General features: G+C 41.1%; 1 protein-coding gene across 2 annotated transcripts; it reads right to left on the bottom strand.

Annotated features, from left to right (window-relative positions):
- Nucleotides 1-478: 478 nt before the first annotated feature.
- rbm26 (RNA binding motif protein 26) lies at nt 479-12,157 on the bottom strand. Of its 2 annotated transcripts, none has more exons than XM_070912901.1 (22): nt 12,084-12,157; nt 11,747-11,865; nt 11,495-11,613; nt 11,237-11,328; nt 10,877-11,148; nt 9,688-9,966; nt 9,340-9,582; nt 8,687-8,827; nt 8,433-8,573; nt 8,084-8,192; nt 7,792-7,948; nt 7,151-7,348; nt 6,292-6,393; nt 6,124-6,192; nt 5,920-6,018; nt 5,690-5,764; nt 5,120-5,287; nt 4,731-4,835; nt 4,308-4,511; nt 3,145-3,231; nt 2,794-2,907; nt 479-1,629 (listed from the first exon to the last, which is right to left on the bottom strand). In XM_070912901.1, the coding sequence occupies exons 1-22, from the start codon at nt 12,140-12,142 to the stop codon at nt 1,540-1,542; spliced, it is 3,042 nt and encodes a 1,013-aa protein (XP_070769002.1). In that variant the 5' UTR covers nt 12,143-12,157; the 3' UTR covers nt 479-1,539. The 2 variants fall into 2 exon arrangements, with proteins under 2 accessions (XP_070769002.1, XP_070769085.1); XM_070912984.1 differs by having other exon boundaries at nt 6,292-6,390.
- Between the last annotated feature and the right edge of the window lie 965 nt (nt 12,158-13,122).

Below are 13,122 nucleotides of genomic sequence, written 5' to 3'. Positions count from 1 at the left end.
GTTTTAGTGTTGTCTGCTGTCTGTCACAGGTTTGAAGTGGGTGGGGTTCAGCTGGAGTAAAGAGGTATCAGCTTTATCCCTGCACCAGTCAGGATTGAGGCCACAGTTTAGGGGTTGCTTGCCTATGTTGCCAGGCCACTGTCAATCAAATCTGATCAAACCACACCCACACAGTCCAGATGAAGCAGACCACCAGACCCTTTAGATGTAAACTCTCAAGAGCTAAAATGGATAACTAAATTTCAACTTTGACCAAGTTTTCAGGGGCTTTAATACATATGAATTCCACAGGGATCTATATGGATCCATGTAATGTAAGCCAAGTTCTCCAAGAAAGAAACCTTTAAACTTTACCTAAATGTAGAAAATAATGTTCAACAGCTTAAAATAGTTCTGTTGCTTTTCATTTACCCACGGGTGCAAGTTGGCTCAAGAACTTGAAGCAGGCAATCATCACACATAATAAGCAAAATGACAATTTAAAAAAAATACTGTATTTTAATAAAGCAGCACTTAGTGTGGCACCAGTGTTACAGTCAATACAAGATACATTTCTGAAATGCTGATGAAGAGTTGTAGCTGGACACCGGACAGACACCTCCTGCAAGAAAAAGACACGTTCTTAGTTATTGTTGCATTAGTAATTGGGCCATACATATTTCGTATTTAGATCATATATATATTATGGTAAAGATTGTTAGGCTAGGCAATAATTAGAACAATCATTTTGCAGAATTATACGATCAGATTATGTCACGTTCTTACCTTGGCATGGAAATCAGTGCTACATATTAGGTTTACCTTACCGATCCAAAATATAAAAAGAAAATGAAGTGGTGTTGATAGATGTAGGATTTTTTTTTAGGAACTTTGCTCTTTAGGGGAAGATGAAGGTTTTGTTTTTTGAAATGGTCTTTTTTTCTGCTCTTTTAGGAGTGTTCTTTTTTTCACTGCCACCACTTTTTTTTGTTGTTATATTTTTTCTTTTTTCTTTTTTTTGGCAGGATGTTTTCAGACCATTTCAATTCTTTATTTTTTGTACAATCCAAAGTAAAGCCAAGAACTGAGAAGCCAAGCTTTCATACAAATCATTTAAACCCAGACATAAAATATTTACACATGAGCGTTTAAACCAGTCAACCTAGTACTATTCTGCAAAAGCTACAGTCTGTCATTCAGTTAAATTACAACACAGGTTTTGTTTTCTTAAACTGACAGTTCAACAAATGTGTCATTAAGTCATCAGCTGTCACATGTCAAACTATTTGTGTTTTGTCAACCGAAATAACAAAAAAAAAAAAAATACAGAACTAATTCTACATTAAGAGCATTAAAAAAATTCACCATTTTTAAATTGTTAAAATTAATCAAACTCGCACATGGTTCTTCTGCCAGTTACACATTTGTGAGGGGAAAAAAAGTCTAGCCAAAGTGAAATGTGCCTTGAAGATTTATAAACAGGCATTGAAATCTTATAAAGTTGCTGGATTGTTGCTCGTCTTCCACACCAGTGCAACCTGAGAAGAGTCTGACTGATCTTCATCTGCGCCAGGAGCGAGACTCGTTGTCATCATCTTCTTCATCATCATCCTGCAGCAGTGCATCATCGCTCAGAGACTCTTCCGGGTACTGACAGAAGAAAAAAAAAGGAAAACACTGATATTAGTGCTCTATAGATGATTAAAAAGTGAACGAAAGTGGAAGGACCTTTTATTTTGAGCATCATCAGCACTCAACTAACAGCACCATGTATTTAAAAAGGTCTCAAGAGGGACTAAATTCTCAGCTTGAGAGTATCATGCTGCAGATAGACCAGCTGCTTAATGAAAGTACAAGTGGCCATGCAAAAGCCCCATTAAGACAATCCTTGCTGTATATGTAATGGCTCCTTCTTGTGTTCTCTAAATGTAACACAACAAGAAATAGGTATTTCATAAGCTTTTCTGGTGTGATATCTGAAAAGTGACAATATCTCCACTAAGGTAAATATTTCTGAGTGGATTTTTATTCTAGAAATAAGATCAGTCCCACCCCTCTCCTTAAGGCTCATCGTCTTTACAAAAAAACGTATGCAGAATCAAAGGTCCCGATCGGCTACCATAGGTGCTATTAGAGTTGGGCGATTGGATGAATATAGCTGCAATTGGTATTCGCTGGTTGTTGTGGGGTGGGGGGTGGGGGGGGGGGGTTTGGGGCGTTTTTTGTCATTTTATTTTGAGAAATGTATGGTCTGCCTCCTCGAGAATTCATCGAGTGCAAATAGGAACAAGCAGGTGGAGTTAGGCCATATTATGAACGTTCTTGTTGAACTGATTTCCGACAAGTCTCACAAAACAGAGCAGTGATTAAACGATAATCAAGCCGTCTTTGGTGGTTGTTGTCCGACCAGTTGGTGCTGAAAAGCAACGTCAATTGATATATCATATTTGAGAACTAGACCAAAAACTGTCATTCATTTCGTTTAATCATCATGATCATTTAATAGCATAGTTATGTTATCACCACCTGTTTATTCATTATGAGGCTGAGGCGTCCTTCATCTGACGCCATCGGACTCTTTTTCAAGTAATGTCAGACAGCTGTTCAGCCTCTTTACAGCTCATTGCTTAGCAAGAGAAGCCTATAGGCTGTAATGTTTCAGTGGAATTAGATTTTCACATTAAAGACCGTGGATGTCATTGAATAAGTATATCAGCAATCGCCGGTGGTTGGGAAATTCTAACATGTTGCCCAACCCTAGGTGCTATACAGAGAAACACATACAAGAATGCAAAGTGAGAAATGTCCACAAACCTCATCCTCCTCTGGTTCTGCCTCGTCAGCATTCGCAGTACTTAGAGTCGTAACAGCCTTATGCCAGGCCAGGCGTAAAGTCTGGTTGTTGAATCTCACTCCATGAAGCGCCGCCTTACACGTGGACCAAAAACAGGTGCAGATGGGGAAAACACATGGTTAGAGGAGAGATTATGAAGTGTAAAAAGGTATGTTAAAGGATTGTGAAAACAATAGGCTTAATCAAATACTAAGCAGATTTTGTTGCCCCTGATGAAGCAATGCAAAAAAAACTAGGAAAATACCTTTCACTGTTGGAATCTCAAGAAAGAAACTCAAAAATATTTGGTGCACGGCTGGTAGGTTACTCACCTGTTCTGCCTCCGCTCTCGTCTTGTAAGTGATGACTGCAGACAGGTTGTTTTCATCAATCTGGCAATCTTCAATCTCTCCAAATTGCTTCAAAATTGCAAACACAACATTTTGGTAACTTACTTGGTAACCAATTCCTGTGTAATTATTGAAAAATTACATTTTGTATCGTCTGTCACTGCAAGTGCCTAATGAACAATTACCAGACAAATATTAAGTGATATCTCTTGGTGTTAGGGTGCTGTTTTTTCTACAAGTTGCTTTTAATATTGCAGCTGCATTATCTCATTCTCACTGACACGTTTAATTTGAGATTACACAACTGATGCTAGTATCATGGCTGTTGCTCAAACATATATTGAATACTGGGGGGACTGAGATGAACCAGTACACATTATACAAGAGCATGTCTGCTGCATGTCTGGATAACTGTTGCATGCTTTTAGTTTTTACTGTTGCTGGTTATAGTATTCTTTTCTGGGGGATAAGGGGTGAATAACTTGACTTTAGATTGAAAGTGAGCTTATTATGTCGGTGAATTTTCACTGAAGTCACAGTGTGGTAGTGGAGGACCTACTGGATGTGCCACTTTAACACCATTTAATTTGTGTTTAGACAGACTGGACTGCAACTGTGTGTTGTTGCACCTTTGGTGGTCAGTTACACTGTGCAGCTGTAACCACCAGAGGACACTGTTGTACTTTTTGCAACACTGAACAATAGTAATAATTCATTGCCCATAGAATTATTGTGCATGATATGTAACAGAGCATAATTAATATTAGGAATAATAATATAGCCCAAGTGAGTTTTACTGAAATCCTTATTTATGTTATCACTTTGGGGTAATAATCCAATTATATGTGATTCATATAATTTATAGGCTATGTTGATGTTTAGATTTTGTGGTTTTGTTTCTGTATGGCCACACCACAAACAGCCTCCATCCAAAGTAAGATGTGAGAACAGCTGAAAGTTTTATTCATCAAGTCCTGACTGACCCACGAGCATTGAATGTCCACCTCCTCAACAGTAAAACTAGCAGTGCTCTTTAACACAGAGCGCTCTGATCTCCCACCTACAGCTTCCATCAAAAAGGTCATATTAGTTCAATACCATATCAAATCTCATTTTCTCAGTAATGTAGCTTTAGGCTGACTTACAGCAAAGTGTGGCAGCAGGTCTACATGGTCTGCCTCGGTGAAACCAGAAATCTCCAGTGCTCGTGGTCGATGGTCCACGACGGCATGCAGCGGCACACCTCTCCCCCGCCCTCTGGTGCCCCGTCCCCGGGCCCTGAGAGCACCACGGCCCCGAGCATGCACCCCCCGGCCTCGTCCTGGTGACAGCAGTCCCCTTTTAGCTGCCTGGGTGAAAACATAAAAACGGGGATGGAAAGAAGTCAAACAGAGCACAAACATCTGGCTGATCTTGAAACACATAATTAGAGTTGTGGAGATGAGACGCCCAACAGATCATTGGAAGTTATAAAAGCACGAGTGCCCTCCAGTGGCAGCTGTGAAAATAGCATTTCAGAATTTGATTTCAAGCTTTAGGGAGTTTTGTCTTATGTCTTAAGTCAATACCTCAATTTGCAGCTGGGTATACTTGATCTTCAACAAAGCAGTGTCCTCTCCCGCCTGAGTCTTCTTGTACAGGTCCAACTCTGCATCCAGCAGTTCCTTCTGTGCCTGAACATATTATTAACTCACATCAGGAAAGATGACATTCCAAGTCGGAAGTAATAAGTCAAAGGCAACTGGATAACGTGGAAAACAGAAAATCTAGTTGCTTGCTAGGTGAGGAGATATTCATACAGCAAGGGTGAGGTACAACCAATTTTCTAACAAAAGCCAGTAGAAAAGCAAAACCCATCAACTCAAAATCAAAGGAATATCACAATCTATCAGGTTTTTATCTTTTGTGGGGGGGTATGTGTGTTGCATGAGTAGCACTAGCTGGGAGAAAGCATTACCTGGGCCTTGCTCTTGGCTGTGCGCAGCAGGTTGTTGCTGCTTGAGATTCCCTTTATCTCCTCTTGCAGTTTGGTGATGCTCTTGGTTAACATGCCCAAAGTTTCCATGATCTTGGCTTTATCCTCTGCCTTCATTGCTTTGTTCTTCTCAAGTTTGGATATCAGGAGCTGCAGAAAAACAGAATCACAAGTTTAACTATTGTTTGTGCTGCTTACAACAGAGTACTTGAATAATTGCAAAACAACACGGTCAGCCTCAAGTCAAACAGGACAGGAGGCGGGAAGATTTAAAATTGTGGATCATTTTAATATGAACAACAAGCCGCTTCATAATGTTTTGTCACGTCACTTTAAAAAGGTAGAAACGATATAGCATCGCCGTTGACTAAGATCGCAGAGTAAATGAGTTACAGCCCCCAGCCCCAGTGGTGAGTCAGACCTCTTTTTACAGCTCACACACTGACATGTAAGTTTTGTATAGAGAGATTGTAGAATCTAAAAGCAGATAGGTGATAGGGACACTTGAATGTACAAGAAGTGTATTAAAACCTCTACTCCAGATTATCTTACCTTCTGTGTTTCAATGTGCTTCTCCAATATTTCCTGCTTCTTCTTCCTCACATCCTGCTGTAGTCTGAGAGCTTCCTGTGAAAGGAATTATGGGAATGATTAGGTACTGCCCTCTGTTCTTAGTCTGAGAATCTGAGTTGCTTGCTTCCCATTTCATTATCCTATTGCGGCCTTACTTCTGAAACTCTCCATTCTCCTTTTCCCACCATTCCCTCCATTTCTCCTCTCACCTGTTTCTTCTTTAGGGCTTCCTCTGAGGTTTTCTGGGCTGCCTTCATGGCAGCAGGATTGTATACAGTCTTTGTGAGGCCCATAGATGTCGAAAACACCTGAAAAGGGGAGTCAAGTGATAGCATATAACATTTTCACAATTTGAAACAGGAGAGAAATTCCAAAAGGAAATGGGTAAATCCGAACAGTGAGTGGACACTTACTTTTTCAACAGGAGCTGCTGGTTTGGCAGAGAATCCCAAACGGTCCTTCACCGACACTTTAGAAGGATTCTGCACCAGTGGGGCAAAAAATACATAATGTTTATACACACCATCTGCGGATTTTGACAAGTATATGTGAAATAGCACACCCTGAGCACCATTACCCACCTGAGAGGCTACACAGGAATCTTGGGAGGGCTCAGAATTCCCAGTGAGCACAGGTCCAAGGCGATCCTTTACAGACTGCTTAAGAGACGTGGCTGAGGGCTGCTGAACGACAAAGGAGATGTTAAACACATTATGTCTGGATTGATGCATTAGTGCATTTTAACATAGCCACTGTCAGACAATTCAATCTTCCAGTTTTCTTGTTGTGCTAATCTTTCAGGTGCATCTGTATCATCTGCTTTCAGGGCTGTGCGATATGACTATATATATCACGTGACGAAAGAAAAATGTCTATCGTTCATGCGTTCTTCTGCACTGCACAGATGCAGGCAGGAAAGTTGCATGAAGGCAACATAAACAAAAATGGAGGAGAGTGAACGGGACACAGAATGGGCCTTTCCATGTGGTCATTTTATATAAACTATTTATTCATCATTTGTGTGTTCTGCTGTAACATACATGCGTCCAAGACACTTTTCACTGGTCTTTGCGTTTGCCCAATTAAAATAGGGCCCTATAAAACTCCACTTCAACATGATATTGTATGGCATTAGTAACGTTTGGCCAGTTATCCACTAGCAAAGGTACAATACACCAGCAAACTACAAAATGTTCCCAGAAATACAAGGTTCAAGGTGCAAAAACTCTTTTAGTGCAAGACTTTTGTTGACAGGACTAATTTAGTCTCTCCAGTCTTTGACAAGTCTAAAGAACATCAAATACAACTGAACTTGTTCATTCACAAGTGCATCTTATTTGAAGATATTTACTCTAACTGGGAAATTTGACCCAGGCAAATACTGGCAACATTTTTGTTAACAACCACGTTATGAGTGACCGTTTTAAAATGAACTCTTACCATGGCTGGCTGTGGCTGAGACTGCTGCTGTGAGTGAGACTGGCCCTGGCCCTGCCCATCACTCCCATCATCACGAAACCAGTGCACCCTGATGAAGCGGTTGTTGAGAACAGCCTCTGTGCTTTGCATAGCTCGCTTGGCTTCGTCTGGAGATGCAAACTGGATCAGTGCCCCCTCTGGGTCATTGTGGTAAGCAACCTGTAAAAAGAAATAAAAATGGTACAGTAAGACAGTTATATAACAGTGGTGCACATACTGTGAATTCTGGTTATCAAATGGACACAAGAGCAACTCTATGATGTGACTTTTCACCGAATGTATATTACTCATAGTACGATCCTTCAAAAGCCAGTGCATCAAAGCATTTGAAGAGGGTAGGTAGTTTATTTTAATTGATTATTTTTGGGTACCTTAGATTGACTATTCCATAACTTTTATTGACCTTAATTACTCCTGTGATCTTCGTAGTGTAATCATAAAAATTCCCATGTGTCAAACATCAATGCCAAAGTAGTTTTAAAACTCCTTAAACTTCTGATACCAGATTCACAGATCATCACCAATTGCACTACACAGTAAATACATACTACTACCCATCAAAACTGTGACTTTCATATCTATAGCACCACATAGGGACTGACCTGCAGGTTGACGATGGTACCAAACTTGCTGAAATGTTCATTGAGTTTGCTGATGTTGTTAAGCTCGGGGGGAATTTGCCGAACCAGCAGTTTGGTGTTAGGAAAGAATGGGGCTCTTTTGTGGTAGCCCTGATGGTTGGGTTTGTTAAAGTTGGGTCTGAGTAGAGAAGAGAAATTATTTACAATCCAATGAGGAGGGTATTAAACATACCTTTGTCTAATGTGCTTAACCAATGGGTTTAAAGGCAGCACATGACTTTTATTTTCATATTACAATAAAAAGGTGTCTTACTTGTCAAACCAAGGTTTCTTTGGGGGGAGGCCTCCATCATGGGACACGATTGGTCTCTTCCTTGAATCAGATTCCATAACGATCCTCATGCTGTTGTTTGGTATCTTTTCTGGTGAGGGACAAATGCAGACAGTCAGTTCTGTGACAACAGCAAACAGCTCAAAAAAAAATCACAACTCTAGGGCAAGACTTTTAAGCAGTGAATACCGATATTCTCCTTGTTTGTGAGGCACCAACAAGTTAAAACACTGGTCAAAGTACTAAGCAGGCCAATGGTTGGAGGGAAAGTGCATGCATTTTTTAAGACAATCTATTCAAAGCTGGTTGGTTCAGTTCATGTAAACAATACCTCTCTGTGGCTTGTCCACCTCCCCCATAGTGAGGCCAATCAGGTTGGGTCTCTGGGCATTGACCCGGTGGCGGTAGATCGGCCGGGAAGTATTTGTGATGCTGGGAGCCTCAGGATTGTACACATCTGTCTCATAGTTGTCTGGTCAGGAGAGAGAGAATACTAACTCATAAAACAGCAAGCAAAGGCACAGTAACAGTGATCTATGAATACAAAATTAAATCTGTAACTTCAAAAAGACACACAGCCATTACCGGAGGGGAAGAGTGGCACTGAGGCCTGGGGAAGTGAGGAGCGCATCCCAGAGGTGACGATGGTAGGAACAGAGCTGGTGATGGAATTGGGAGGAGCATCCATGCCTGACGGTTGCAGTGGAGGAAGCGGAGGAGGGGGACCTGTGTCGGACAGAGTAAAACAACATACTAAATCTTATGGAATGAGAAGTTCAAGCAAAACAGCTAACTGGACAAACCAATTGTGTAAGTCTGGCCTGTGCTGAACTGGTTATTGTTCAAACTGTTCACCAGGTAGGTAACTACTACTACTGTCAAATTATCCTTTCAAATAGTCTTTTGTTGATTAAACAATTTCACAGTTTCAAACATAAACATAAAATGTGGGTTTACTTCCTGTTCATTCATAGCAACAGCTGACAGAATGCAGGCTTGGTCCCAAGCTGTTGCCCAGCAACAGAATTCTGAAGATTGTATAACAGGTGACTGTAATTATTCACATCCACTCAAGGGTGCGCTAATATTGAATACCAAATGGAACAAAGTAACTGTAATAACAAAACAAAACATTTGACGATTCATCCTAAAAAAATATTGGAAAAAGGTTAGTTATTACCTATGGGGCACATAACGAGCTTCACCCCAAAATTTCAGAGAAATGTCTGAACTCCTACCTGCAACAGGTGGAAGGCTGGGTGGGAGGGCACCTGGTGGGGGAACAGGGGGCCGCAGGTTCACAGGTGGGGGGTTCATAAGAGGGGGCGGTGGTGGAAGGCCTGGCGGCGGTGGTGCATCCACTCCTGGGATTGGTGGAGGCTGGAAGGGCAGCATACTGGGCAAATTGACATCCTCCACTACAACTGGGTCACTTCCATGGTCAAAAGGACACATGTCTCCTCTCATGCAGAAGCCCTTTTCTGGAAAAGACAGCAGACACATGAAGAACATCAAACACACAGAACTACAGCAATAAAAAAACGGCCAATCTTTTAATGGGAAAAAGTTTAGTCAGCTTTCCTTACCATCATAGTCACGACATCTCTTCCTCTGTTGGGGGGGTGGCCCCCTACTAAAAAGGCCACGATCCACAGGGTGCCCAGGGCGGAAGTCTGACCAACTCTCTGTGGTGTTGTTGCTATGATGATGTGTGGGGGCGATGACTGTAATGGTGCTGCTCAGTGTTGGCACTGGGAAGTGTGAAGTGGTTGCAGTGGAGACCAGGGCTGCTGGGGTGTAGCCATCACCACTCTCTGACCTGTCCACTCGATCATGATCATACTTCAATTTTCCAGGGTCTCGTTCTGCGAATAAACAATAATAGCAATGTATAATAGTAATTCATAGTCATCATGTGAGAAATTAGATGTGTCTACACATAATTTTAAATCTTGTTTTCATCCTCAATTGATCCATTCTTCAATATCCAGTCATTATTTGTCTACTTATGAACAGCAGTCTGAGCTGCTATCACTATTGGGATGTGTCAGTTCTGAATGTTTAGCTCAATGCTGATACATCATCATATAAAGTAACTAATTCATACAATTATATGTAATTCATAAACAAGATCAGTTTAATTAATGCTTAAGAAAACTCCATACAAACCTATATTACATTAGACAAACACATATCTGGAAACCATGAGATAATCTTTGTGTTTAAGAAGTGTGTGTTGTGTGTTGGTTAACTGTAATCTCACTGGACACACTTAAAAAAGTCAGTTACAAACAGGGTCATAGTTCAAATTAAGTGAACTTTGAGCACGCTGAAAGATGTAAAAGACTGGCGTTTCAAAACCAGGGTTTTGGTGTCATTGCTCTCTCCATAGAAAAGAACTGGCATAAAGTGTTCCTGCTGTTTATCATGTGTGGCTGTCTACATATGATTAGTTTCACACAGCCAGACCGCCACACTTCAAAGATAAGGTCTGGCTCAACCCATTATAAATCTGGGGGGAAAAAACGCTCTGGCTTGTTTGTATTTCTTCAAACCAATCACATTCATCTTGAGCGGCTCTAAGCTCAGGGTGCTGCAACGGTGCCCTAACACGCAGACAGTGGAAGGGGAGGAGAATACAGACTGAAATAGTCAGCCAATGGCAGACTTATCCCAACATCCAGTGAGTCAGACTAACATATGACTAACAGCAGTAACACTTTGTGCCAGTTTGAACCCATTAGATCATTTTAGATCCATCAATCAGGTTCTTACCTCTACTCCTGCTTCTAGACCGAGTTCTGCTGTGTGACCGGCTCCTGCTGCGATCTCGATCCCTATCTCTGTCCCTGTCTCTATCCCTATCCCTCTCTCTGTCGCGGTCTCGGACACGATCCTTGCTCCAACTCCGGCTGCGGCTACGACTGTAACTGCGACTGCGGCCTCTCCTGCGATTGTAGCGATCGCGGTATGAGTCCCTCCTTGGTGGGTTGCGGTCATAATCCCTCTTCCTGGAGCGGTCGTCTCTCTTACGGTCATCTCCTCTCCTAAAAATGTTGGTAAACCAAGACAGGATAATTAGTGAAAAGTAAATACAAGCTGAAAGAGAAAATGGAAACAGGCAGTTGCACACACCTGCCATCTCTGCTGTAGCGAGAGCTTGATTGTGGAGGACTGTGATTCACTCGCCGAGAAAACTTCTTCTCCCGGTCTTCTTCCCGATTTATCTAAACAAAGAAAAAAGTGCCTTCAAATAAATATCGTTTATCTAATTGGCTACTGATATGAGAGGTCCTCCATATATTTTGGTACCGTTAAGTGCACATGTGATGGAACTACAGTATCTTTAAATAGTTGCCGTGTCTGTTATTACAGAAATTATAAGAAGATCACCTCATCTTTTTTCTGCTCGTCTTTCTCAACTTTGACCAGAGAAGATGGTTGCTCTAGCGGAGGGAGGTAGCATTTGTTGTTAACAGCTTCAAACAGCTTATCCACAAATGGCTGGGTCTCTGAAAGAAGGTAATAGTGCATATTTAAGATATTATTATCAATACACAGCAAAATAATAACACACTAGATCAAATGATGAATGAAACGAGGCTTGCAAAGTAAAGCTTTCATAAAAGCAGGGGGATTAATTACCTTTCTGAAGAAATACATCCAACTGGTCTATACACAAGGCTTTAAGTTCCTTTTCAGTCTTGTCTTTCTTCACCAAAGCAACAACATACTTGGCGAGGGCAGAAGGGTCTGCATCACAGCTGGAATTGCGAAGAAAAAAAAACATTGAACACGTGAACATCACATATAAAGACGTGGATAAATAGCATTGAAAATATAACGTTATCGGTGATTAATTACACCCTTGAACTGGATGCCCTGTGTGTTTGTTAGAACTATATTAGCTTGTGTAACTCATACTGAGCTAGCTAGCTGAGTTGAGTGGACCGCTGTGTCGCTAATAGCTAACGTTACTTACATGGGCTCGAGGGTGTCAGACAGCCATGTTTTCAAGGCATCAAGGTTTTCAATGATCATTTTAGATCCAGCCAAACTTTCCCTTCACCACGGCCAGAGCTAACGCTAGCTGGGGTGACGTTACTTATCTGTTTAAAATGTGGTCTTTGGCTAGGCTGTGGTGCTAAAAGCGACGTTAGCTCAACGGCCGCGTTAGCTAGCTACGTTAGCATACGTCTTTCCAGGCCCCAAACGTGCTGCACGACTCCTCGAAGTTTGTAATGTATTTACAATTGAAATGCACATGGAGCGAATCTATTATATCTCAACGTTCAGCCAAATAACTCTGAAGGTTGTAAATTATTTGTATCCGTTAAACCTAAGGAGCACCCACGCTTAACTTGCTACTTTATCCCCTCTCACTAGCTAACATGCCATGGCGATTATTTACTTCCGCTTGTGTTCTCGTTGGCAAAGTATCGCGAGAGGGAGATCGTCAGTTACCTTATTCTGAACTAGTAATAGTAACTCCACATCTACGGTACATCACACTAAGCCAGACAGTACTAATTTGTAACCAGACACTAAGTACACAACAACTATGAATCGAAATTCCTATTCATTTACAGTAATTTAAGACAAGGCCGTATTTTCATTGGAGCAGAAGCTACAGAGCAAGGATCACATAAAAATGTAAAAAATAAATAAACATGCACCAATAATAATAAGAATTGTACAAAGCTTTACTGAAAGTTTACTAAATACTGGGGGTTTTTTTAATCATTGATTCAGTCGTAATTCAAAATAAGATGTTTACTAGTATATTGAGTGCACAGGGTCATTTCAGGGCCCGTTTCCCAAAAGCATTTTAGTTAATCTTAGTCCCCTTGTAAGTCTGTGGGCTAACATCAATATAGCCATATGCTAAATCACATGCTTTTAAGAAATGGGGCCCAGGTCACTTGGGGGAAAGCTGGAACAATGATCTCTTTCGAATTGTTAACCGTTAATGTTCCTTTCCTCAAAGTTAGATTTTAAAATAAGAGCCTTAAGTCCTACAA

This window comes from Enoplosus armatus, chromosome 1 (assembly GCF_043641665.1).
Source record: "Enoplosus armatus isolate fEnoArm2 chromosome 1, fEnoArm2.hap1, whole genome shotgun sequence".
Lineage (NCBI taxonomy): Eukaryota > Metazoa > Chordata > Actinopteri > Centrarchiformes > Enoplosidae > Enoplosus > Enoplosus armatus.
The sequence above is the reverse complement of the archived record's forward strand: the minus strand, read 5'-3'. Positions and strand labels throughout refer to the sequence as shown.

What these genes read in the sequence shown, in the direction of transcription:
- rbm26 (XM_070912901.1), bottom strand. Translation starts at nt 12,142, where the DNA reads ATGATCATTGAAAACCTTGATGCCTTGAAAACATGGCTGTCTGACACC. An exon ending in GAGATGTCGTGACTATGATG is followed by an intron (nt 9,583 to 9,687) that starts GTAAGGAAAGCT and finishes TGTCTTTTCCAG; the next exon opens with AAAAGGGCTTCTGCATGAGA. An exon ending in ACCTGCTGCCACACTTTGCT is followed by an intron (nt 3,232 to 4,307) that starts GTAAGTCAGCCT and finishes GCAATTTTGAAG; the next exon opens with CAATTTGGAGAGATTGAAGA.